General features: G+C 39.7%; 1 protein-coding gene across 1 annotated transcript in view; it reads left to right on the top strand.

Moving 5' to 3' along the window:
- The window catches only part of Ing3 (Inhibitor of growth family, member 3), a 35,470-nt gene extending 8,420 nt beyond the window's left edge, over nucleotides 1-27,050 (top strand). Inside the window, exons 4-9 of the mRNA XM_083133644.1 lie at nucleotides 1,981-2,115; nucleotides 11,697-11,780; nucleotides 15,815-16,035; nucleotides 20,773-20,927; nucleotides 21,545-21,860; nucleotides 26,572-27,050. Of these exons, the coding sequence (XP_082989770.1) occupies nucleotides 1,981-2,115; nucleotides 11,697-11,780; nucleotides 15,815-16,035; nucleotides 20,773-20,927; nucleotides 21,545-21,860; nucleotides 26,572-26,682 (1,022 nt within the window). The 3' untranslated portion in view covers nucleotides 26,683-27,050. The remainder of the gene's footprint in view (nucleotides 1-1,980; nucleotides 2,116-11,696; nucleotides 11,781-15,814; nucleotides 16,036-20,772; nucleotides 20,928-21,544; nucleotides 21,861-26,571) is intronic.
- The last annotated feature ends 807 nt before the right edge of the window (nucleotides 27,051-27,857 follow it).

Genomic DNA, 27,857 nt, shown 5'->3' with positions numbered 1-27,857 from the left:
TCTCTTAGCCTACATGGCATTTTTAACTTCATGTAATTTAAAAAAAATTCCATATCCCAAAACCCTTTTTTACCTAATCCTGGATTTATTTTTACATATATGACGAAGTATTTTATATACTGGAAAGAAATACCTGAAGAAGCGAAGAGTAGCTTCGCGAAACATCGTCTGCAAGGAGTTTTACGACCATTATACTCACTCACGTAAGTTTTTTTTATACTTTTTATACTGTGAATATTTCCATAGATACAGATCTATAACCTTTGTCAGAAAGGTTCCGTGACTGATGCAAAAAATAATACATTCAACTCACAAACATTGGTCCTTGGTCCTGTCAAAAATAGCCTTCTCCGCTATCCATACACAACTGCCAGCATTTCTGCAGGTCTCAGAAGCAAGCAGAGGAAGACTCTTCTTTCATGCTTCTCAGCCCATCTGTCACAGCCGTTTGGATTGATATCTTGATGCCACTTCCCTTTCAACGGCATTTTCACACTGTAAAACAAAGGAATTGCATGGTGACAGATTGGGTCAATATGGAGGATGTGGAGGAGCAGGTGGGGCCTTTCATTATCATGCAAGAGGACCATTGCCCAGATGATGACGCACATCCCTATTCAATTTCAATAGATCTGAAATAATTCAAACAGTAACACGACGGTCTTCTTGAAGTAAGTTCGTCACATGTTTCACATTTTCAGTGGTATGTGCTGTTGAAGGCAGTCTTGATCGTGGATCGTCTTCCACGGAAGCCTTCCCAAAGCCTCTTGTGCCATTCAAACACACGGTCTTAGTGTCTGGTCACCATAGGCTTGATCTATTGTGCTCCGTTTCTGAAGGTGTTTTTCCAAGTTTAACACAGAACCTACTGTTAACTCTCTGCTCCAACTTTCGTGTCCTTCGTGTCACTTGTGTAACTCCTACTAAACAAGCAAACATGATGAACAGTGCATTGCTTGGTGCATCCATAATACCTGGTGGTGCTTGCAAAAACCATTTCCAAGGACATGTCTTTCCACATCACATATCACGAGACTAAATAACACCCAGTTCACATGTTTCAATATGACAGTTCGAGAATAATAATAAAAAACAATCCTGTAATTTTTCTTACAAAGGTTAAACATTTTGTGTTAATTTCCTTGCCATCTAGAATATATATTGCCTCTGTGGCCGAGCATATTGAGTTGTACACCTACGATCTTGCCATTGGCAATCTCAGATTCAAGTACTGACTTGTGGATAGATATTTTCATTTTTTGATTAATGTAATGTAAACATAATTCATTCTCATTGTCATAAGACATGCCACAGAAGGAATTTACATATTTTAACTAATAATGTTAATAACATTTTTATAGTTTTTTATGTACAGCTTGTTGCTGCATGTATGTTAAAGCAAAGAGTGACAGTTTCCCACCAGGCTTGCATTTATTTCAGTATCGTCGGAATGGGCACTGCTACTAAAAATATGAGTATGAATTTTTCCCCCAAGTTGCAAGTGGAAAGGTTGTTTCTCAAGTTGATTGTTAAGCTAGACACAATGTTTGAAAGATACAATGAATAAGTATTTTCAGAATCTCATGTATTCCTCGTAGAGAATCAAACTCAACTTCAAATAACAGCTAATCAAATGGGAGTTTTCAGCTTTCTGATGACAAGTCAAATTTTCAATGTGTCCTCTTTCCGTTCTTGTGTTTTTCTACGCCATCGGAAGTTTGATATTCCCAAGAGAACAAGTAAAATAATACTCCCATAAGTGTAATGCTAGTTTTTCTCCCCCTCCTACAACCACCCAGCGCACATACCTATTTTTTTCAAGCTCGCGGCACTGAAAGGTCAGTCCACCAAAACTGTCCCTCCTTGCCTTAACAGGGGTCTACTGACTGAAAGTCTTTCAAGATGAATATTATAAGATTCGTTGAATGTTGTATTTGTGCTGTACCTTTCAGTACAACATGAGGTAATTCTTATTTCCAGATGAAAAGGTGCATCTTGCTAACCAAATGTATGACTTAGTCGATCGCTACCTCCGCCGGCTGGATCAAGAATTGCATAAATTTAAAATGGAACTAGAAGCTGATAACAAAGGAATAACGGAAATTTTGGAAAAACGTGAGTATTTGCATGACACAATATATATTTTTATGAAGTAGACGTAATACAAAAAGTAAGAATTATTCCTTTGATGATATATCAAAACAAAGCAAGCTATTACAAAACTTACTGCCAAGATATTGTATTGGTCTTTTTGTTTTGAAAAATTATTCGTTTTCATTTCATTTACTAACATTTTTTTAAAAAAAAATCCTGGAACTTTTGTTTTGTTATAACATCGTTGTCTATTATTTTTCGTGACTAAAATTACATTTCGTATGAAACAGCAGATTATAGTGAATTTCAGTCACTAAAAATAATCTTATTAATAATATTTTTTTGTTTCTAAAGAAATTATAACTTAAAACCTTAGAGACTACTTGAGGAAATTATTGAAACTTCTACCAGTTTAATATTTTTTTTTACATGTATGTATTGCTTGTATTGTATATTTATATTGTATTTTACGACTGTTAAAAGCATTAAAAACACAGTTTTTATTGTAATGTTTATTGTGACACAATCTCTTAATCAAACATTTATCTTTAATTTGTATCATTAATCAAACTAAAAATGGGCCTCCCCGATGGCGCAGTGGTAGCGTCGTTGCCTTGTAATCAAGGGGTCCCGGGTTCGATACCTGGTGGAGGCACAAGTGGTTCGGATCCCACTTTAAACTGTAGGTCCAGTCCCGATTAGCCTTACTGTGCATAAAGTGGACTTAAAACATCAATTCAACATTCAAACTAAAAATAAATGTCTGAAGGGAATGAGCATTCTCCCGAAACCTTACAAATATATATATATATACACACACACACACAGGAATAGGGTTAGAATTGGTGCCAGAAGGGCGGATAAATACAAATAATGAAGGAGACAGTAAACACTTACCACACGAATAGAAATAATTCAATATTTCGCGATCTGAGTTGCATTTTCAAGAAGGTAGATAAAAGATTGACGACACTTTGAGTAGAGGCACAGAATACTGACCGTAGTGTCTCTACGGTCAGTGTTGCCAGAAACAGTTGAAAGGAAACACAAAATACTTTAGCCAGTGTTTACTGTAAGGTGGGTGGGTAGTTTCGGGGAGGAGAGGAAAGAGTTACTGGTTGGCTACGTTGAGTCCGGGGGGTATAGTGGCGTGCATGCCTGCTATATAGGCCCTTTCCCATCGCCTGCGGAAAGATGTGTCAGAGCGGGGGGGTAAAAAGTGGATGATGGCAACACGGAAGCAGTTATTGAAGGTGGTGTTATGGCTGTTGGTGTGGATGGCAACTGTGAAATCGGAGTTTTGGGTGGAGGAACGGTGATTATTTATCCTTAGATTCAAGGGGGTGGAGGTTTTGCCTAGGTAGAAGTTGCCGCAGATTTGACAGATGAGGGTGTAAATTAGGTTGGATGAGTGGCAGGTGCCCTTAGGGTGAAGGGTGAACTCACCTGCCGCTGTAGGGATCAGGAGGGTGGGGGAGGTGATGAGTATGGGGCAAGTCTTGCATCTGGGTTTGTTGCACCTGTGGGCTGGGGGAAGGGGTGCGGAAGGGGTGGGGGTGTTTCGGACCAAGATGTTTTGGAGGTTGGGGGAGCGACGGAAGACGACCCTAGGTTTTTCCTGAAAGATGTCTCTGGTCTCGGGATCACTGTGCAGGATGGGGAGGAGGGAGTGGAGGGTATGTCTGATTTTCGTAATGTGAGGGTGGTATTGGGTGATCAGAGTTGGAGGGTTGGTTTTGGGTTGTTTGGTGCGGTTGTGGGAGTTAGCTCTAGTGATTTGTTTGTTTATGAGGGTGGAGGGGTAGCCACGGTTGGTTAGGGCTTGGTGCAGGCGTAGGTTGTAGTTTTTGGCGGGATGAGGGGGATGAGTTGAGGCGCTGGCCTCTGAGGGCAAGGGAAAATGGGATGGCTTTTTTGGCGTGGTAGGGGTGTGAGCTGGAGTAGTGGAGATACTGGAGGTGGTTGGTTGGTTTGATGTGTATGGATGTTTCCAAGTGGTCTCCCGCAATGTGGATGTCCACATCGAGGAAGGTCACTTGGTCTTTGGAGTGGAACCAGGTGAATTTGAGGGTGGTGAACTCATTTAGTCGGTTTAGGAATGTTGTGAGGGAGGGTTCGCCATGTGTCCAGAGGAGAAAAATGTCATCAATGAATCTTAGCCAGAGGAGTGGTTTCAGTTGCTGGGAGTCAAGGAATTCCTGTTCCAGCCTGCCCATGAACAGGTTGGCATAAGAGGGGGCCATGCGGGTACCCATAGCTGTGCCACGTATCTGCAGGTAATGTTGGTCACCGAAGCAGAAGTTGTTGCAGGTAAGTACAAGGTTGGCTAGTTGTATCAGGAAGTGAGTGCTGGGATTGTGGGGTTTGGGTCGGCTGTTAAGGAATGATTCCGTGGCACGGAGGCCATGGGCATGGGGAATATTTGTGTAAAGGGATGTGACATCAACTGTTGTGAGGATGGTGTTGGGTGGTAGGGATGGTAAGTTTTGGATGATGTTGAGGAAGTGGTTGGTGTCACGGAGGTAGGAGGGCAGGGCTTGGACGAGGGGTTGGAGGTGAGAGTCTAGAAAGGCTGAAATGCGTTCAGTGGGTGAATTGTAGCTGGACACAATGGGTCTCCCGGGGTTGTTAGGTTTGTGAATTTTCGGGAGGAGGTAGAAAGTGGGGGTGCGGGGGTTGTCAGGTATGAGTGAGGAGATGGTGGAATTGGATAGGCCCTCAGGGGGTCCTCGGGAGAGGACAAAATCCCGAATTTTGTCTAGGTGTGTGGTAGATGAATCAACTGTGGTGGGCTTGTAGGTCGATGAATCAGAGAGTTGACGGGAGGCTTCCGCCACGTAGTCAGAGGAGTTCATGACTACTGTGGTGGACCCTTTATCAGCGGGGAGGATTTTGATGTCTGGGTTGTTGCGGAGGGACCGGAGGGCTTGGTGCTGGGCTGGGGTTAGATTGTGGTGGGAAGAGGTGTTTTGGAGGTATGTACTGTCGGAAACATTGTTGACAACAGAGGTGATGTATCTTTCGAGGGGGTGGTTGTTGGGAAGGGAGGGGGGATCATGGGGGGAAGGGGGGCAGAATTGGAGGAGACTGGGATGTATGTCAGAAGGATTAGCTTTGGAGGGGGGATTCTTGGCCCAAAAGTATGTCCACCTAAGTCTGCGGGCGAAAGTTTGTATGTCAAATAATAGCCGGAAATTGTTAGGGGTGGAGGCTGGGGAGAAGGTAAGACCTTTGGAAAGTATGTCAATTTCGGTGGTTGTGAGGTTGTGGTTGGAAAGGTTCAAGATAGAGGTGCAGTCAGTGGGTGGTTGGGGGTGAGGAATGTCAGTATGCTGGGATGATCTTTTGTCCGAGGACTGGTGCTCTTCTGTGGTGTGGTGGGAGGGAGGGGCAGGGTTAGAGATGGTAGGTTGGGGTGGAGTGGGTAGTGGCAAGGGTGGGTCTGGAAGTAAGGGACATGTGGTTTTGTGTTGGTGTTGTGGTGGGAGGGGGAGGGTGCATCCTGCATTCAGGGCTTGTCTGCAGAGAATGGAAAGTTTTTGCAGGTGTTTTTGGTTCAGGTTGTGGGCAATGGACTGGGAAAGGTTCCAGAGTGTGTTTATTTGGTTGTTGTTGTCTCCACATTCATCCCATATAAAGCCTTCATTCTCCGATGAATGTCAATTGGGGGCACATTTTCTGTACTTAGAAACTTGATCACCGCACGCTGCTTCAGGTGCACCAACATAGTATAGTTACATGCTGCCAATTACCTCGCTATAGAGGTTTGAAACTTGCAATGAAGAAGCGGGAAAGTCTTATGAGTACAGTACATGGCTGCTCAAAATACAAAATGTGTTTACACCTTAACAAAGAAATAGGAGGCATTAGTTTTCAGCATGCCCTTGTATGACAGGTTGAACAACAGGCAGACTCGGTGTCACTCAGCCAAAGTGCTTTTTTTTAAACTAAATAATGATTTGCTATTGTTATCTGCATCTGTATATGTTGGAATTAATGCCACAATGCACTTTCTACACAAACTGTACCTTGGAAGCGTTATCCTGGCACCAGGTAGTCTGTTGTTTGGTGGAAGAGCTTGCGAGCTATCTTTGCTTCATTCGACCCACAGGCAGTAGCACTGGAGACAGCACATGCTTTATTCTCTGCCAGCCAGAGTTCGCTGTCCTCTTTGGGAGGGAAATTTGAACATTTGATTGCCACATTCGCGACCGACAGGAGACTAGAAGGCAACCAAGTGTCTCAGAAATAATAATAATGTAATAAATGTTAAATTAAAATAATTATAATTACAAACTATACAATAAGAAAAGGTAAAGTGCTCCCCTGTGCGTAGCACCATGCCATGAAGGCGTATTGGGTGTGTGGAGGTAAGGCCCCAAACTTTCTTGATCCGGTAGTAAGTGGGGGTGATGTGATCGGCATCATGCCCCTGACCGCTTTTACCCCCCAGGGTTTCCCCCAGGTTCCCAATGCTGGGTGGGCGCCGGAGCAGCTTCCAACGTTAGAAAAATTACCGGATTTCAATCGGCCGGGGATCGAACCCGGGACCTTTAGCATGATAGTCAGACATGTTACCGACTGAGCCACCGTGGCTCAATACAATATTAATATTATAGTACTACAGGGCTGTAAGGGGTGACCCTTCCGCGTAGTACACCCAAGTGTCAACCTCACTTCCACTTAGTTCACCCTGAATTTAATTTTGCAGACTAATGAGGCTCTTGCATCTGGACATACGTCCAGTATAATCTTCATAGGACTGTGTGTGTTTTGTCCTTGTTTAAGCTGAGGGCTCCTTTACAGCCTCAGCTTTTAACTGAAGTCAGAATATTTTAATCTCCGGCATTACAGTTGCGTTCTTAGATACATTTTAGATAAGGTAAGGGGCTGGACCCTGAATCATGTGACGGGTGCAAAATAGCCTAAGTGCTGATGCACCCAAAATTTTAAATTCATTCATTTATTATATTATTATAATATTAAAATAATAATAATTAAACTATGTAAATTAATTAATATTGTATTATTACATTTATTACATGAGAAGGTAAAAAATGCTGTTAGGGTAGATATAGCAGCATGTATTCATTATTTAGCTTACGATCGCCAAAATTTGTATAATCAACTGCCCCAGTAAGAAAATTAATATGAAATCGATAAAGAATTGATTGAATATTTATTATTGAATATTATCTCCATTGCTCTTTAATTTTGCCTTAGAATAAGCTGTTAGGAAGGTAAAAGAAACTAAAGAAGGACTAAAATTAAATGGTGTGACTCAGTTGTTAGCATATGCAGATGATGTAGACTTACTGGGGGATGATGTGAATACAATTAAGAATAATGCTAAAATATTTTTGAAAACTGCTAAAGAGATAGGTTTGGAAGTTAACAAAGAGAAAACTAAATATATGCTTACAGGCCGAAACCAAGTGTTAGGTAATAATCAAAATCTAATTATTGATAACTCGTTTGAACCAGTTTCCAAATTCAAATACTTAGGATTAATATTAACAAATGAATTACATTCTTACTATTCACTTCTCATATGTACTTTTCAACATTTGTTTAACGTCTTCCGTACAATTATATATTTTTACATTATCTAAATTTTCTCTTCTTACTTCCTTTGTCACCATATCTTGTATAACTATAGTGTTCCTAAACGTTTCTAATACCATATATGGACCTTCGTACTTGAAAAACAGTTTTTTAATTGTGCGGTCAATGGCCTTACTTATTGGGTGTGTTTTACAATAAACTATATCACCCCTCTTTACTTCTATCTTCTTTCCTTTCGCTTCCTCTTTTGACATCCTCTTCTTTCTTTTGTTATACAGGTCATTGAAAAATTCTTTCCTTGTTCCTCTTTCCATAACCTTCTTTGGCCATTCTAAATCATCGAAAATCATCGGCTCTGCTTCATATCCCAGGAAAATCTCTATCGGGCTCATATTCGCCTCAGCTGATATAGAGTTATTTAATAACATAACTATCCTGTTAATTACTGCACACCACCTTGTATGATGATCATGACAGTACATTCTGAGTAACCTCACAATCTCTCCATTGTAACGCTCAATTGGATTAGAACTTGGATGATATCTTGTTACATTAATCAATTTTATCCCTTTGAAATATGTATACTCCTTGAAATACTCTGAAGTAAAGTGAGTCCCGTTGTCTGTCAACATTTTCTTTGGACTACCATAATGTTTGATAAATCCTTCATCCAACTTCTTGACTATCTCTTTGGTTGTGGCTTTCTTTAAAGGATAGCACATGATAAACTTGCTACATATGTCCACACACGTCAATATGTACAAAAATCCCTTAGACCTAGGTAATGGTCCTATTAGATCTATCGAAACCATGTCTAATGGCCATTTAGCGATAATATGTAATTCTTCTTTCTTAAATTTTATCTTTGAAGGTTTAGTTTGTATGCAAATTGTACAATTTCTAACATGGTTAACAACGTCACTCTTCATAGTCTTCCATACGTAAAATCTTCTGGCTAATCTCAGCGTTTTGTCAACTCCGAAGTGGCTAGATCCTTCATGCACGATCTCAAGTACTCTTCTTATCAAAGTTCGTGGTACACTAATCCTTACTTGGTTCGGATTCTCATAACTAACTTGGAAAACGATGCCATTTATAACTTTGTATCTGTTCTTTATCTTAGACATCCTTGTTTTCTCGTTTCCTTCCTCTCCTTCTAACACCTTGATAATCTCCCTTAGTTCCTCATCTTCCTCTGTTCCAACTCGCCATTCCTCTTCTTTAATACCATTTACTTCTTCCTCGGCGATAGCGTTGATTTCTAGCCTAATCACTTCCTCTGGTTCCTGATTTCTCTTTAAAGGTGCTCTACTTAGAGTATCTGCAACATGGTTTTCCTTTCCTTTTATATCTATAACATCAAAACTGTACTGTTGCAGTAATATTGCCCATCTCGTAAGCCTTGCATTCCACTGTCTTGCAGAATTTAACCAAACTAGACTCTTGTGATCACATACCACCTTGAATCTTCTGCCTTTCAGATATGCAGAAAACTTTTCTATTCCAAATATTATCGCCAAACACTCTAGCTCACTTATAGTATACACTCTTTCAAAGTTCTTCAAGCTTCTGCTGGCATATTGTATTACATTATCTTCATTGGATTCGTTTTTCTGAAATAGGTATTCTCCCAATCCAATGTTTGATGCATCTGTGCCTAAAAAGAACATTTTCCCGAAATCAGGTTGGCTTATGGCTGGTGCTTGTATAAGGTCTTGCTTAAGTCTTTGGAAAGCCTCCTCTTCGTTTTCCTCCCATTTCCATTTTATATGTTTTCTTAGAAGTTCGTATAATGGCTTGGCTTTGCTTGCGAAATTGTGTATAAATTTTGATCGCCAATTACATACTCCCAGGAATCTTTGAAGTTGTTTCCTTGTGTTTGGCCTTGGGAACTTGCTTATCGCGTCATTTTTGTCTGGGCACATCTTTATTTCACCTCCAGATACTACATGACCTAGGAAACGTATTTCCTTCCTTGCAAAAGAGCATTTTTCCAATTTGACAGTTAATCCTGCTTCTGCCAATTTACTTAATACCCAATCTATTTTTTCTATGTGTGTCTCCCAATCTTTTGTATGTATACACATATCATCCACATATATAGCAAGCCATTCTCTTGTTTCTATACTAAATATTCTATTTAGAGCCGTCATAAAAGCTGATACTGACGAATTTAAACCATATGGAAGCCTTCTAAATTGAAATAACCTTGATCCATATCGAAACGCTGTATATTTTCTAGACTCTTCTATTTCTACCTGAAAGTATCCCAAAGTCATATCAAATGATGTGAAGTATATGCTGCCTGAAAAAGTGTGTAGTAATTCATTTATTCTTTCTACTTGATTTCTGGGAAGTAGCACTTGTTTATTTAGCTCCCTTAAATCCAGTACGGGCCTCACACCTCCGTCCGGTTTGTCTACCACGTGCATTGGGCTTACGTGTACGCTATTGGAGTTTTCTATTATCCCCCAACTTAACCATTTCTTCAATTCCTTTTCTACAGCTTCTCTCTTTGCAAAGGGTATAGGATATTGCTTTGACACTATTGGACTCGCTGTGTCTACCTCAATCCTATATGTGTATATATCCTTAATATATACAAAATTATATTAAAGATGAAATAAAAAGTAGGCTTAATTCAGGAAATGCATGTTACTTCTCTCTTCATAAACTTTTGTCTTCTCGTTTAATATCTAAGAAACTAAAAGTTAAAATATACAAAACAGTAATTTTGCCTGTTGTATTATATGGATGTGAAACTTGTCCCTTACATTGAAAGAGGAACATAAATTGAGCGTATTTGAAAATAAGATCCTTAGGAAAATCTTTGGACCTAAAAGGGATGAGGAGACAGGTGAGTGGAGAAGGTTACATAATTTAGAACTACATAATTTGTATTCATGTCCAGATATTATTAGCATAATTAAATCAAGAAGACTTAGGTGGGCAGGCCATGTGGCACGAATGGGAGAGGAAAGAGGAGTTTACAGGATTCTTGTTGGGAAACCTGATGGTAAGAGACCAGTAGGAAGACCAAGACGAAGATGGAGAGACAACGTTGAGATGGACCTAAGGGAAATCGGTAGGGATGGAAAAATATTATATAGATCTTGCTCAAGATAGGGAAAGATGGAAGGCCTGTGTTGCTGCAGCCATGAACCTTCGGGTTTAAGAAGGCTAGGGAGTTAGTTAGTTAGTTGAATATTTATTGAATAACAAGAGAAGGACTAAAAGTAAGGTTCTTTTGTGCATATTAACCAAGTTGCCAACTTGGTCATTATGACCAAAACTTAGCTTGTAATGTAGGGGTCCTGTGATGGATACCCAGTTAAGGCACATAGTGGTTCGGATCCCACTTTAAACTGTAGGTCCAGTCCGAATTAGCCGTACTGTGCATAAACTGGACTTAAAACACCAACTCAATCAATCAAGGTTGCAATAAAATCTTTGCCTTCCATTAAACTTGGCAGAAATAAATAAAACACTGATTTACAACAAATGCTAAACAAGTATATATTTTCATTATGTAATTTTAGTACTAAGTAAGTCTTTGGGGGGAGCAGGGTCCGTACCCCCCCTCCCCTAAATATGTCCTTGACAGTATATTAACTTGCTACTGTGTTTTTTTTTGTTCCATAAGATATGAATTTGCATATTATGCATAGAAATCAGCTCTCAATTAGCCAAACAGTAATTTAATCTTTGTCAATGATCTTAGATTCAATTCCTGCTGCCGGCCCCTGTGGTGGAGTGGTTAGAACATCGTGCTACATGCCAGGGGTCCCAGGTTTGAATCCTGGCATGGGTGTCCATTCATCAATGTCATTATATCATCACTTATCCCCATCTGTGCTAATTAGCAACAGTGGCACAAATGCGAAGTAAAAAAAAAAAAAAATCAATCAGTTCGTGCTGGCTTCAATGCAGAAAGGCAATTACAGCACTGAGATTAGTATGTATAAAAAATATATATTTTGTTAATTTGTAATTACTACTAATCAGCATTGTATTACTATATTTGTTCAATCTTTCAGGTTCCTTAGAGTTAGACCAGCCTCAACAGAATAGTTGTCAAAAGGAAAATAGGTATAGCTTTGGTACGCCAAGAAGTTTACAAGGTAAGACTTAATTTAAGGTTTTAAGAGGATGACGGACAATTTCCCCTAGGTCCTTTAAACTGCCCCAGCTGCCGAGCACTGTTACCAACTTTGCTCTTTTGGAGCCAGATCTAGCTCTTTCGTACACTCGTTTGGCTGTGAACTGTGGCACTCACTCTCTTCGCCCAGTGTGATGCCATCACTGGCTCTGGCCCACGTAGACCAACTTTTGCCATGAATATATTCATTTTGCATGTAACGTGATATTGTTGTATTGGCTGCATCGCACCACTCCCTCGTACCTCCCCAGCTACTTTTACACAGCGCTGTGGCTGAGGTGAAGATGACAATATTGTTAACCGGGAATCCTTTATTTTTCGATTTCATAAAACCATCGGTGGATTATTGAGATAGATGATGCCGCCAGATCTAGATGGTAAAAACTAAGAATAAATTGTCATCACTTTAATGTTAACGGTAATAGTAGCGCCCCCACCCATCTAACACCTAAAATTATCCTCTGATGCACCTTATCCAGCCTTCGTTAATCTAGCTTCTTGAAAGCCAACTTTAGCTCCATTTATGGTGAAATTTAGCTCTTTTATGTGCATCAGGTTTGGCAACACTGTCGGGATGGTGTAGGAGGCAAGGAGAAATGCATTGAACTTATGGGACCCATTATTTTATTCATTCTCTTGGGAATATCAAACATCCAATGACGTAGAAATGTACATTGATGGAAAAAGGACACGTTGAACTATTAGTCATAGGAAAAGTCGAAACTCCCATTTGATTAGCCGTATCTTGAAGTTGAAGTTGATATTCCATAAGGAATACATGGGATTCTGTAAATACTTATTGATCATATTTTTCAAACATCATGTCTAGCTTAATAATCAACTTAAGAAACCGCTTCCACTTGCAACATGGAGAGATATTCATACTCTCTTGTATAGTCAAGGGCTTTTTTAGTAACAGTGCCAATTCCGACAAGACTGAAATAGATGCACAACTTGTGCGAAATTGTCACTCTTCCCCTTAAGTTCTACTGCTACTTCACAGGATGAGTGCGACAGGAGTGTATCTGTCTCGAATTAAATTCTCCTCTTTCTGTGTGAGGATTCCTATCACTGTTATTTGAGTGCAAATGAAACAAGCATAAAAGTTTTATGCAACAGTGTTTGTCTTTATTAACGAAGCTTTCATCAGTCTAAATGATTTACGATAATGTGCTTCACAGTACAATTGTGAAGGAAAGTAATTGAATACGAGGGTCACTATTTATATTTTGAGCCTTGGCAACATTGATTGAAGTTAGGCACGATTTGACGTTTGCACGGAATCGTCTGGCATTATTGACCATAACATACTTCAAATGTTTTGTCAATAGCTTCATTTGTGTTTTTTATGTTGCCTTGGAGATTGCGCGACAACAATAAAATGGAATTAACTCGTGAACATTTTCGTGCGATGATTTTTTACGATTTTCGACGTGGATTATCAAGACAAGAGTGCATCGATCAACTTACTTCCACATTTGGCGATGAAGCCCCATCCTTTGCCACTGTGAAACGCTGGTATAACAAATTTAATTGTGGCTGCTATTCGTTCACCGACGAGATTCGCGAAGGTCATCCAAAACAGTTGTTGTTCAAGAAAACATTGATGCTGTGCAAAACCTAATACTGCAAGATCGTCATGTGACATACTGTGAGATTGAGGCAACCATAGGCATTAGTTCCACCAGCATATATAAAATATTACATGATCATTTAGCTGTGAGAAAGGTATGTTCTCGTTGGATCCCACACAATTTGACAAAAACTCAAAAAGACGCTCGCGTCAATTGGTGCAAACAAATGGTCAATAAATACAAACGTGGTGCTTCAAAAGATGTATATAAGATTGTAACAGGTGACGAATCATGGATATATGCATATGAGCCGGAACGTAAACAGCAGTCGACTGTATGGGTGTTTCAAGGTGAACCCAATCCAACAAAAGTTGTTCGCGCTCGAAGCACATCGAAACAAATGGTCGCCTGTTTTTTCGGGAAAACTGGTCATGTGGCAACTGTGCCTTTAGAAGAACGTAGAACGGTCAACTCTGAATGGTACACAAAAATTTGTTTGCCAGAGGTCTTCGGTCAAATACGGAAAACAAACAAACGTCGTCGGATCATTCTTCATCAAGACAATGCCAGCTGTCACACATCTCGTCTAACAACCGACTTTATGAACAGTCAAAAAATCGAATTGATGGGTCATCTGCCGTACAGTCCTGATTTGGCACCCAATGACTTCTTGTTCCCGAATAAGAATAAATTGCGTGGACAATGATTTTCATTGGCGGAAGATGCCGTTGATGCATTCAAAAACCATATTATGGAGGTGTCTCAAGAAGATTGGAAAAACTGCTTTGACAAATGGTTCGAACGAATGCAAAAGTGTATTGACCATAAAGGAGAATACTTCGAAAAACAATAAAGAAGTTTTCAATGCCAAATTCCTGTTTTTTGATTGTTAGGCTCAAAATATAAATAGTGCCCTCGTAGCAAGAATTTTATTCTAAAGTGAATTAATTGAATTTTTTGTTTTATACAAAGTATTGTTTGCGTAAATCTTGAAAAAGGAAACTAGCTTTTTAAGTACTGAAGATGCATTGCAGGTGATAATGAGTAGAGGCATGTATATTTCGTTTTTGACAAACACAAAATGTGAAATAACATGCTGTAATGTTCATTTCTCATGTTCTTGAAAGGCATTTTCCCACGATGTTTTGTCACAAAAGAATGGAAAATGAACAGAAAAATAAACTGTTAGACACAAAATTCCTTTACACAGGAAGGAATAAACTTAATACTATTGACAAGTACATAAATGTACTATAAGAGGGGAAAATTTTATTGTGTGTAATAAGTATAGTTTTTAAATCGAATTAAGGTTATTATTCACAATTTTAACACAGACTGCTGTCTGTGCCCAGTTTTTGTATCGAAATCTTGATCTTCTATACACCATAATTGTTTGGCTCTAATGATGAGGTAATGATGATGGTGCAAAGTTCGTTGGCAATAATTTACATAAAATATGTGTAGATTAAAGTGCTCGGTCAACACTGACCTCAAGATTAGTACGGGGTGACTACTCACCGGGATTTCCTTGAATTCTGGGAATTCTGCATGAATTATTGGCTCTGGGAATTGTGCGTGAATTTTTCTCCGTAGACGTGAAAAATTGCAACTTTCATTAATCCAAATCCCTTTGAATTTATACATATTTAAAAATGCCCCGAGGCAAGTTTTTCACAGTTTAGCCTTTATTTTTATCAAGGAACGAAAAGAAAGCTGCATGGAAATAAAACAAAACTCTCTCAGTCCATTTACTCTGTTAGTGTACTTTGCAGAAGAATCTATCTGACTGACGGAAGAATATTGCAAGTTAAGATATCTTGAAGTTCAGAAGTTAAATCTGAGTTTGGAATTCTCATATAAATGAATTAACAATTTTTCATAGATTAGTATATCCTGTAACATTTGTGACTTGTGTTTGTACATGTATTTCAAGTCTGAGTATGTGAGATGACAAATTTAAACTCCTCATTTTAAATTAAATAATTTAAATACGTACACCGTTTAATTGAATTGAATTGGAATTTTTGGATACATTGGAATCACATGGACCCTTTATATTGTTAATATTTTTTTTTTGTCGGGGAGGGGAAGGTGAGAGATTGTAATACGTAAGATTGAAATAGAGAAAACCTCTGCTTGTACAGTGGGATTCATAAGTATTACCAAGCAAATTACCCATCACCATGTTTATTCCCTTGTTTTATGCAATGAGAGCTTCAAGAACTAACACAAAACACCAAACAAGCTGCTTACAACGTAGGATGAAGAGTTACGGATCCTACCGTACCCTTGAATTTTTTGGAAAGTTCACCATGAAAACCGGGAATATACTTGAATTTTATTACGGTCTTAGAGTGGCCAGCCTGTAGTAGTATTTTGTAAATGGTGTTGAATTTAAATTTAAAATTTTTTGCTGTTGCAGAGAAGAAACAGAATTCGAGCAGCATGTCCGTGCCGGAGAAGAAGACTGCCGCCGTCGAGAAGACTCCATACATGGAACCTAAGGCAGTCTCGGCACCGACTGCTGCCGCAGCGGCATCGCCTGGACCTACCTCGAATGTTAGTTATAATTTAGGCCACATGGGCGCAGGAGGAAACGCAATAGCAGCTGCTGCTTCTCAAGCCATTGCTGCCACTCAGCAGGTAATAGAGGACCTTTTTGTTGTCTTTGTATGCTGTCACTAGTTATGGCAATTTGTCAAGTTTTTCCTATACGTTTCTTCTTGGATTATTACATTAGCAATTCCATAGGTGGCAGACTCGACACTTCTGAAGCAGTTTTATTCATATTTTATTTCTTTGTATATGATTCATGAAACATAATAAAAAAATATAATGCAGGAAATTTACAAGTACTAGTCTCTCTTCTTGCATTAGAAAAATTTATTCAAATGTATTCTATTGGGATGGGACTGATTAATCTGTACTCCATCGGTATTGGCCGATTGTCACATTGGTGTATCGTTAAAATTATCGATTATTTTAACAATCCAATATGTATCTATAAATATATAATTTAGTGCAAAATTCTGCATTTTTGTTATAATTTTTTTTGGATAATATCCATACCCTACTTTTTAAAAAGTAAATGTCTAAATATGCAACTTTTTTTGCACTGCAGTCACCTGGAAACAAACATTTATTAACGAGGTCAACGGATCATTCAGGTTCATTTTTCAATTGTTATATCTATCCATCTATGGTTATATTTGAGTTTGAAATTGTTATACAATTAACAACTTTTCGTAAATTATTACGTCCTGTAACATTTGTGACCGGTGTTTCTAGATATATTTGGAGTGTAAGTATGTGAAATGGCAAAGGTAAACCCCACACCTTACTGTATTTGAATTGACTTAGAATTTTTGGATACATTGAAATCACACAGACCTTTTATATTTTCAACATATTTGTGTGAGAGATGGTAATATCTAAAGTTGAAATAGAGAAAACATCCGCTTGTACACTTTAATTTTTGGAAAGTTCACCTTTAAAACTGGAAATTATATATATATATTGGATAAAAGCAAGGAGGGCCAAAAGGGCTAAGTAAAAATCAAAGAAGGTAAAAGGAAACACTCACCGGACAGTAGAAAAATTCAAAATTTTCGCTAACTCTGTAGCGTCATCGGTGTGAGGAGAAAGAGACGGAACCGGAAGTTGGGGCCCTGCAGAGTTGCCAGGTCCCCATCGAAGAAGAAGCGGTACGTAGAACGAAAAAAACACTGTTTCGTCACCAGGCTCGTCGGAAACTGTGAGTGGGCAGGATGGGTTGGGAGGGACGAAGGGATAAGGTATGTTGGGAGGGTGGGATGAGGTGGGTTAAGGTAGGGACGTTACTGGTTGGCCTTGTTCAGGCCAGGTGGAGTGGTTGCACTCATGGCCGATATATAGGCCCTCTCCCATCTTTTGCGAACAGAGGTGTTGGTTGGCTGGTTTGGGTAGGAGATGGATGATCGCTACCCGGAAGCAGTCATTGAAAGGGATGTTGTGGTGGTTGGTGTGGACGGCGACAGTGAAGTCCAGGTTGTGGGTGGAGGAGATGTGGTTATTGATGCGGAGGTTGAGGGCAGTAGATGTTTCCCCCAGGTAAAAATCATCACAGATGTTGCAGGTGAGGATGTAGATTAGGTTTGAGGCATGGCAGGTCCCCTTGGGATGGAGGGTAAATTTGCCAGTGGCCATGTGCAACTGGAGGGTGTGAGAGGTAATGAGGATGGGGCAGGTCTTGCACCTGGGGCGGTTGCATTTATGGGCAGGGGGGTGTTGGATGTGTGGTGAAGGAGTGCTGTGGACCAGGATGTTTTGGAGGTTGGGGGCCCGTTTAAAAACCACTGGGTTTGTCGGGAAATATGTTTTTGGTTTCAGGATCACTGTGGAGAATTGGGAGAAGAGAGTGTAGTGTGTGCCTGATTTGGTTGAGGTGGGGATGATGAGTGCAGGTGGGTTGGTGGCAGCAGGTTTCTTGGTGGTAGTGGTGTGTGAGGCAGCTCGCGATATTTGCTTGGTGACCAGGATGGAGGGATATCCACGGTTGACCAGGACCTGGTGTAGGTGGAGGTTATAATTCTGGCAGGAGGTGGGTGAAGTGTTCAGGCACTGTCCCCTGAGGGCCAGAGAGAATGGAATGGCTTTTTTGGTGTGGAAATGGGTGGGAGCTGGAGAAGTGTAGGTGTTGCATGTGGTTGGTGGGTTTTATGTGGATGGAGGTAGTCAGGTGTCCTCCCTCGATGTGCACGTCCACATCCAGGAAAGGTGATCTGGTTGTGGGAGTGCATCCAGGTGAATTTTGAATTTTAGGGAACTGAAGTGGTTAAGTTGGTCCAGGAAAGCTGACAAGGATGGTTCTCCATGTGTCCAGAGCATGAAGATGTCGTCGATGAAGCGGAGCCAGAGGAGGGGTTGGGTAGCCAAAAACTCCATTCTGGTACCCATGGCTGTACCTCGGATCTGTAGGAAATTTTGGTTTTAAAAGGTGAAATTGTTACAAGTGAGGACAAGGTGGGCTAAGTGGGTCAGGAAGTTGGTGCTGAGGTTGTAAGGTTTGGGCCTCCTATTGAGGTAGAATTCTATGGAGTGGAGGCCATGGGAGTGGGGTATGTTCCGGTTCCGTCTCTTTCTCCTCGCACCGATGATGCTACGAAGTTAGCGAAAATTTTGAATTTTTCTAGTCTGTCCGGTGAGTGTTATATATATATCCAGTGGCAACCCTAATAAAAGCCACACTTTCTTCCTTCCCACCCCGTAAGCATTGGCACCTTGTAGTCATTGTTACATTCTCCATTTTACCTTTGGTGCACGGCCTCTCATTGTTGTCAGTCTGTTTTTACCAACTGTTGCAGCTGGTCTGGTTAGTTAAGAAACATTAAACAGTGCATGTGACCGAGTATTGTGCATTTCTTATTACTGGATTAAAAGTGCCGCAACCAGAATTCAGTTTACCCAATGATCTTGCCATGGTGTCATGTCCTTACCTAATCCCTCTTCTTGCCAAAACCACAGCATGCACTACGGTTGACAGTTGAAAGCGTTGCAACATCTTTTCCCTTTTCTTGTCTATCTTTCTGAAGATAACAAATGGCAATATACCTTCCAGTAGTACACCCTTAAGCTCTGGCATCTGGATCCATGGCCAAGTATAATCCTTAGTGTGGTTTGTGTTGTCCCTCATCTCATCCAATTATCATTATTGATCCTCATCTTAATGATTAGTCAAAAGTGGCAGAAAAGCAAAGTAAAATAAAGGAAATCAATCATTCATTTTGTGGCTGCAAAGTGTGATTGTTTACTTACATTCTGAGAGGCTATGGCAATTTCATGATGGTTGTGGTAAACGTGGTTTTAGTATTTGCATATGTAAAATTTAGTGTTTCCGCATTGCAAATTTGTATGTTTTTTTAGATTAATTTCGAATGCCCACTGCCTTCATTAACTGAGGATGCGGCAGCTGGGACGGAGATGGTAGTGTGTCACTGCTGTGTTTGTTCCCTGGTGGCAGTAGTTCCATTTTTTCCCATCTGGCAGCACTGGTGCATGTTCCTTGGGTTGCGTCGTCTGCTGTGCTTACCGCTGGCAGCTGTTTTTGGTTCCGTTGTCTGGCGGCGGTGACTGGCAGGTTAGCAGACAACCCAACCCACCAGTCACCAGCCTGTCCACTGCACCTATTCTCGTGTGTAAATGCTGGGAAAGATTGTACAAGCCAGTTGTGCATGCTACCATAGCCTCCAGACTAAAAAAAACTGCATGCTACGACACCATATGTCCTTGACTCGAATTCCAGCCTTGACATGGGTGTTCTTTGTGAGTGTCCCTTCATCACTTCATCTTTGCAAGTAGCCAAAAGTGGCGGAAAAGTGAAGTAACCCAAACAAATCAACCACTTGATAACCAATCCATAACCACCCTGACCCAACCACAGATTTCGACCTTTTCCATCCTGCCCACTCTTCATCTTAACAAACACTGGTGAAAAATGCATTTTTTTTTGTGTTCAATGCTTATTGCCAGTGATCAGAACGCTACATTTTAAAAGTAGCTTCCCTACAGCTACAACTACATTTACCGAAAATGAGCTTACTATGCTACTTCTGTTCGCTACTCGCTACTTTTGCGCTACTTTTTCGTTAAGGGTATTCAAGAGAAGCCCCTAGCAGTTGTACTTACTAGAAAATAGATTCAGTTATTTATTATCATCATACCCATCATTCTATCATTTTGATAGCAGTGTTGCCGCAGTAACCTATTTTTACTACAGAGTTTGAGAATAATGTGTGCGTATATAAGTGGCAGATTAGTACAAATTTGATATCAGAGTATTACAATTAGGGTGTTACACATATTTCCCATATTTTTATGTTATTATATCAACATATTTATCTTGAAGATAAATAGTATTTGGCCGGAGTATATTGATGTATGTCACTTAGTTATCTGGATATCAAAGTTATTCATATACCAATCAAATAAATTACGTGGATATCTATAATCTGCGATATCAGGACATTTATCATCTAGATTATCCGTATTGACATTATCTTGTAATAGATGTGGTCTTTTTGAACCTTTTTAACACCTACACAAGTAAGTGTTATTGTCGATTTTTTTTGACACTGTTGCCTCCGCTACAACTACAGGAATTTTGTAGCTTTGCTACAGCTACAATTTCTAAAATGTAGTGCTGCTACTGCTACAGCTACAAATTTTGTAGCTAGCTACAAGTAGCGCACTACTTTTGACCACTGCTTGTTGCCTATCATTTTCCATCATATATAGACATTTGCTTTGTTTGATATTTTTTAACAGTTTTCTTTTTAATTTGTGTGTATTAACTGTATGAGTACATGTAACATATAAACCACATTTGATTGTATTTTGTTGCAGATGCAGCAAGGTAGGAGAACCGCAAGCTTGAAGGCTTCTCTAGAAGCAATAACACTTGGTGTCCACGCTCACGAGTTCAGTATAGGGAGGGAACTAGCCGGAGCAGCTCAATCTGCTATTGCAGCCACTCAGGAGACAACGAAGAAGCAGAAGAAGTAAGTAGTTTCAATTAAGAGTACTAATTTGAGATGATGATGAAGTAATTAATTCTTGCACCATAGTGGCCTCCGTAGAGAACGCTCTATCTTAATGCGAAACTCTCATATTTTACAGAAATATTTTGCCACATTGATGATTTTTTTTTCAAGAATTAGATACGGAAACAAATTTAATTACTCAAGATAACTATAAAGTTGGTCCCAAGAGTAGACTAAACAGGAGTGAGGTAACAGCATGTAACTGTGCAATACAATCTAATATATTGCTGATTCTACCATATTGCTGCAGATTTTAAAATTTGGCTACAAACTGCAAAAATTTATAATGGCATGGTTATTATTCTAATTTAATGATACACACAATGTAGAAAACACACAAACATTAAAAGAACATATACTGTACTCCTCACTTTTTAAAAAAGAAGTAATGGAAATTTTCATGTGCGAACTCAATATATTAGAAACAATTTAGAACTGAATTTGAAAATTTTCAGGTACCATGGTAACTGAACACACCTGGCTATAGAAATCAGATTTTTTAGTGTTTTTTTTTAAAGCTACGTTTATATTAATGTTGATAGAGACTACAGTGTCTGTGTGTTTCTCCCTCATAGGAAAGCCAATGCTGCAGCAGCTGCTGCTGCCGCCGCCGCTGCTGCTGCCAGCGCTGCTTCCGCAACAGCATCGACAGTCACTGCACCGTTGCCAGTGATCACCAGCATCACCACGACAGCTACCGCCACAGTTCCTGTAGTGCCCGTGCCCCCGCTGCAGGACCCATCACCCCCTCAGGTGGAGGAAGCGATGGTTGACGCCATGATCGACAACAGCTCTGACAATCCAGACTGGACGTACGATCCCAACGAGCCGAGATATTGCATTTGCAATCAGGTGTCATATGGTGAAATGGTTGCCTGTGATAATAAAGATGTGAGTTATTTCTTGTATGCACTATTGCCTGCATTATGCAGTTTCTCTCACTTGCTGATGGAGGTTTCCCTGAAAAATAACATTGAAAAGTGTGTTTATCTGCTTGAAACAACTAGGGGTGTGCGTGATCCCAAAAAGTCTGTACTGGGCTCGGAGAAAAAAAAGAAAATTCCCATCCTGATCCCATCTTCACGAAATGATTTCCCGACTTTTTTGGATCCCTGACAGCCGGGAAATTCAAAATGGTAATTTTTAAAAGTGGTTAATTCTCGATTTTTCTGCACTGTATGTGTCTGGAACTTCTCGGAAATTGTTAGTTTTTATTCTAAAATGTAAAAACAACCACTTAAGGTGAAAATGACATGTAGAATTTGAGATTTCCAGTGTGTCAGGAAATTTCGAACATTTCCCACACCAAAAATTTCCCAACTTAGTCTGGAAGCTGTGATTTTTTTTCCATCCAGAAGGTCAAGATTTAAAAAAAAAAATTCCCATCCCAACCAAAAAATATCTGTCCCACATACACCTAGAAACAACCATACCAGTCTGAAAAGTAATGGAAATGTCAGGGATATTTACTGTGTTTCTGGAAAGAATCAACATGTGTGTAATAGTGAACTAATAGTATGTTTTGAACAAAGAAAGAAAGGACAAGCAAGACATTTAAAATTTATTGTTTACAAACTATATTTCAGTTTGAGTGTTACCAGTAGTTACAGTAAAAATTTCATATTAATTTTGAACTACTTCCGTGTAGAAATCTACTACTATTGGAATTTACCACTTTATTGTTGTAATTTTTGGTTTGTGTTTGGTAGATAACAGTTGGGCTGAAACGTTCGTAGGCTAACATAGTAAAAAATATTTTTTTGACAAAATTCGATTTTATTATTCAATATAGTTGCCTTCGAGGGCGATACAACGATTATAGCGGTCATACAATTTTTCGATGCCATTGTTATAGTACGATTTCTCTTTAGCCTCAAAATAGGCCTCAGTTTCGGCGATTACCTCTTCATCAGTGCTAAATTTCTTTCCAGCGAGCATTCTTTTAAGGTCTGCAAACAGGAAAAAGTCACTGGGGGCCAGATCTGGAGAATATGGTGGATTGGGAAGCAATTCGTAGTCTAATTCATATAATTTTGCCATCGTTTTCATTGATTTGTGACACGGTGCATTGTCTTGATGAACCAGCACTTTTTTCTTCTTCAAATTGGGCCGTTTTTTCGTGATTTCATCCTTTAAACACTCCAACAACGCTATGTAATAATCGCTGTTGATGGTCTGGCCCTTTTTGAGGTAATCGATGAATATAATACCATGCGCATCCCAGAATACTGATGCCATAACCTTGCCAGCCGACTGTTGCATCTTTACACGCTTTGGATTCGGTTCATCACGTGCAGTCCACTCGGCTGAGTGTCGATTGGACTCTGGAGTGTAGTTATGGAGCCATGTTTCATCCATTGTAATATATCGACGGAAAAATTCGTGTTTATTACGGTTGAATATCGCTAAATATTGCTCCGAATCATCAAAACGTTGTTGCTTTTGATCGATTGTGAGCACGCGCGGCACCCATTTTGCACACAGCTTTCGCATGTTCAAATATTCATGCACAATATGTCCAACACGTTCCTTTGATATTTTTAAAGTCTCAGCTATCTCGATCAACTTCACTTTACGATCATTTAAAATTATTTTGTGGACTTTTTTGATGTTTTCGTCGGTAACAGCCTCTTTGGGGCGTCCACTGCGTGCATCGTCTTCGATGCTCATTTCGCCTCGTTTAAATTTAGCAAACCACTTCTCAACGGTTGATTTTCCTGGTGCAGAGTCCGAATAATGTTTATCAAGCCAAGCCTTGGCTTCAACAGTATTTTCTTTCGCCAAAAAGCAATGCTTTATTAACACACGAAATTCTTTTTTATCCATTTTTTCACAATAACAAAAGCTGCTTCACTCACAATGGTATATCTCACGAACTAATTTTCCGGCAGCTGTGAAATTTATACACGTATCTTTTGAAGGTTAGTACTAAGTAAAAATCACATGGATTTAATTCTAGTAACGCCATCTATGAGTCAGCCTATGAACTTTTCAGCCCAACTGTTAGTTATTAGGAATAATATGTATGTTACTAAATTTTACTAAAACTGAACTCCATCCTCGACAGTCCTCTAAGGGCAAAGGCCTGTCAGAGCGACTTTTTTATTCGGTGATGCATGGTCAGTTCATCCCATCGCCACTGATTTCTGGCTTTCGAGGCTGGAGCCCACTAGTTCTTCTTGTCCTCATGATGCTGGGTCAATGCTGACATTTTGGGGGTCTTCCACTGGGAATCTGACCCAGGACCGCTTGCACCAAATGTGAAATTGCTAACCATGTCTATGGGTCAGCCAAATTTTACCATAATTATGTGTTATTTATGCAATAATTTACATAATTTTTCATAAGAAGAAATTCTTTGTTAATCATTACTCAATACATGACAAGTATCACATAAAAACTCGCCCCCTGATATTTGCTTCCCTCCCCATATTCAACAGTCAATTACTGTTACGTTTCCCTTCTCATTATTACCTTTACGTGTGAAGTAAATATTCCAGTAATTGGTTAAGTGGGATTCTAAGTGAGTGTTCAGCTAAAATATTGTAGTTTTCATCACACTAGTTGCTCTAAGGGTCACTTCATATCAAATCAATGCAAAAAATTAGATTACCCGAAATTTGGTGTCCATCTTTCCCTTGTGGTTGAAAGAAACCCCTGATTTTTTTTCGCTCTATCTGAAACAGTTTTCATTTCACAGCACTTCGAAATGTCATTAAATGTGTTTTGTCTGTCACTCTTGAGACCCTCGACACAAGATACCCTTGCTTACATTGTATCTTTTTCTACTTAACCCATGATCAGATCTCTGATATTTTACTCTCGTTGAAATGGTGTGGAATGACCCCTAATGATTTGATCTGGAAAACCTTGAAAGGTTAGGAAATTGTAGGCACCATGATAACATAACATTCCAGCTTGGTTACTATTCGTAGTAACAATGAAAAACTTTGTTGCTGCAAAGTGGTTCACCTTTCTTTACATGCGTGTAGTTGAAAATTATTATGAAAATAAAATTTCAGCACCATGGGCAGGCGCGTAGCCAGAATTTTATTTATTTTATCCCATGTCAGCAGCACCATCTAGAGGCGAAAAAGAATGATGTAAAATTAATTACCATTGTACACTATTAAAATTAAATTTTTGTAGGATTTCAGGGGCAGGGCAGGGAAGGCTTCAGCTCCCCGAGCCCTCTCCCTGACTACGTGCCTGTTCATGAGTGATTCTTTAACATCCTTGTACAGTAGCGGTGATTGGGTGCAAGAACTGGTGGGGCAAGGATAGTTCACTCTTTCTTCATGGATAAATGCTTAGCGTTAAGAGGCCTCAGCATGGGGTAAAAAGGGAAAGGGGGGGGGGGGTAACTGCCACCCTGCACCGCTGATAACCATCACTGTTCTTGTACAATTTTTTATGAATTATTTATGTTTGTTTGCCACGATTTAGAACATTACCATTTTTTTAGTGTGTTATATTCAGTTCCTCTTTAGAGTGCAAGATCCCCGCCCCTCGCGGAAAAGGGGCTCTCTTATTCCCTTTCTGAAAAGCGAAGACCCCTCGCTCCCCCCCACTTTTTTTTCTCTCTTTTCCCCAGGGATCAACCTTTTCCCCTAAAAGTGAAGAACAAGAAAGGAGGAGAGCATGAAAATGAAGGAGGAAGAAGAAACCAGCTTCTCTTTCATTTCGTCTTCTTCTTCTTTCTATGCTCCTCTCTTCATCGAAGGAGAAAGTGAGAGAGTGGCCGCCCCCTTAGAGACATTCTCTCTTTCTCTCTCTCGCTCGAGGGGGCGACTTCTCGCTCTCTCTTGAAAGAAAAGGACAGAGAGAGACAGCACCCTCTTCTCTCTCTCTGTGTAAGAAAGTTTGAACTCCTCCTCCCTCCTTCACTCCCTCATTAGCGCCAAAGAGGGATATCTCTCTCTCTCTCATCTCACACTTTCCTTTTCTCCATCCCATTCTATCTCTTTCTCTCGACAGAGAGAGAGAGATTTCTTCTTCTTCTCCCTTTTCAACACTCCCCTCCCTCCTCCCACCTCCTCTTGCCACCCACACAGGAGGAGATTCTTTCTCTCTCTCACTTGTCCCATTTTCCTTGTTGTCCGAAATCCTTGGCACCCCCCCTCCCCCCGCTCTCTCTCTCTCTCTGTTTTGTTGGGAGGTCCTGGGTGGTTGCCCACCCCTTGTCCCTTGTCCACACAGAGAGACGAAAGAGAGATGGGTCAGTGGAGTTGAGGGGGAAAGAAAGAAGGAAAGAATATTGTTCACTTATTCAGATTTATTGCTCGTATACAAGTTTATTTCCTTTTTTAAAAAGTTTTCCTGTACTTGTGATAGTAATTTCAAATTTTTCATTCAGCTGTCTTTTTCATAGCTGGTAACCTTGTGATGAAGGGAGAAAGTGTTACATATAACTTGTTTCTAGTATATTTCTAGCTTCACATACCAATCTCCTTGTTTTTTCATCATCCTCTTTTTTTTGTGTGTGTATGGATGAGCCAATGTCACTTTATACCTGTGCTAACATGCTTAATTCCCACCACCACTTGAAAATTGTAATAATTCAAAGTGGGTCAGAATATTTATCATTGTTTTTCTATTCCAGTGTCCATTTGAATGGTTTCATTATCCATGTGTTGGAATTACGGATTCTCCGAAGGGTAAATGGTATTGTCCCCAGTGCACATCGTCTATGAAGAGGAGGGGAAGAAAATAGATCCATCCCTCCCCTTAAGTTCTGTTCATTGGCCTGGTACATAGCATTCCTGTCACATAATTTTTAGTGAGATAAATTTCGTTCACATATTTTGTGGTATTTTGATGTTGCCTTATCGATCAGGTCCAGTGCTCTTGCAGGACAAATATGTAAAGATGTATAGGTGTAATAATTTCAGCAAAAATTAAATAATAATAATAAAAAAAGGATGTTCCTGAATATACGTATGTGTGTGCGTGAGTGAGTGTGGTGAAAGTTAGGATTGAGTTTTTTTGTGTTGTTTTTTGTGCCTCTTTTTAATGCATGCTGTAGTCATGTACAAGGCACATCCAAATGTGATGTTTTGTATAAGAAAGCCGTGTAATACATTTTTCTCATCAAAATCATTGTATTTTCTCTGTGTCACACAGTTATTCCCTTCTTGTTGTGAATGTTTTGCATCGTATGCGTGATTATTACAACATAATTTGACTGATGAGAATGGAATGCCAGTCCAAGCCGTAGACTTGGCAGTGTTGCTATCTACATAATCCAGAGTGTAACAGTATGAGAAAAATTCTGTATTTCACTGCATAATCGTCGCAGATTTTATGCCAAATTTCTTTGCAAAAAAAATAGTGTGACACCATTACGTGTGCCAGTATTACAGGCACTTAAAACTTAATTTATTACTAAACTGTCTTTGGTGCAAGATTAAGGATGCACAGTGAATAAACATGAAAATTGAATATAGTCCAAATCGATGCACATATTTTTTCTTGGTGACAGTTTATTGAACATTTTTCTAGTCTGAAAGAAAAAAGTTAACACATTAGTTTCTATTGGTTTGTGCATTATAGTCCAAATGTTACACATGAGAAAATTTACTACACTGTTGTGAAGTATGGACTTACAAAATGTAATCTTCCATGTCCGCATATTCTCCACCACTCACTATCATTGCTTTCGTTACATGATGTGCCAGGGTGCGACAATTATGCGGTGAAATTCAGTATTCATTACCGTGTGAAAAGTGTTTCATTTCTTGAGAAAATGAGAAAAAATAGTTTTCTCTATATATCTCTCCCCCTCTCGGTAGAGACCTGCCAGGAGATACATAGATAGAGAGGGGGGCAAGGGGTGAGAAAGAAAGAAAGGTGTCTTTCATCTCACCCCTACATCTCTTACTCTCTCTT

The sequence above is a fragment of the Lepisma saccharinum genome, chromosome 13, assembly GCF_977018435.1.
Source record: "Lepisma saccharinum chromosome 13, izLepSacc3.1, whole genome shotgun sequence".
NCBI lineage: Eukaryota > Metazoa > Arthropoda > Insecta > Zygentoma > Lepismatidae > Lepisma > Lepisma saccharinum.
Note: the sequence above shows the minus strand (reverse complement) of the source record. Positions and strands in the feature narration are given on the sequence as shown.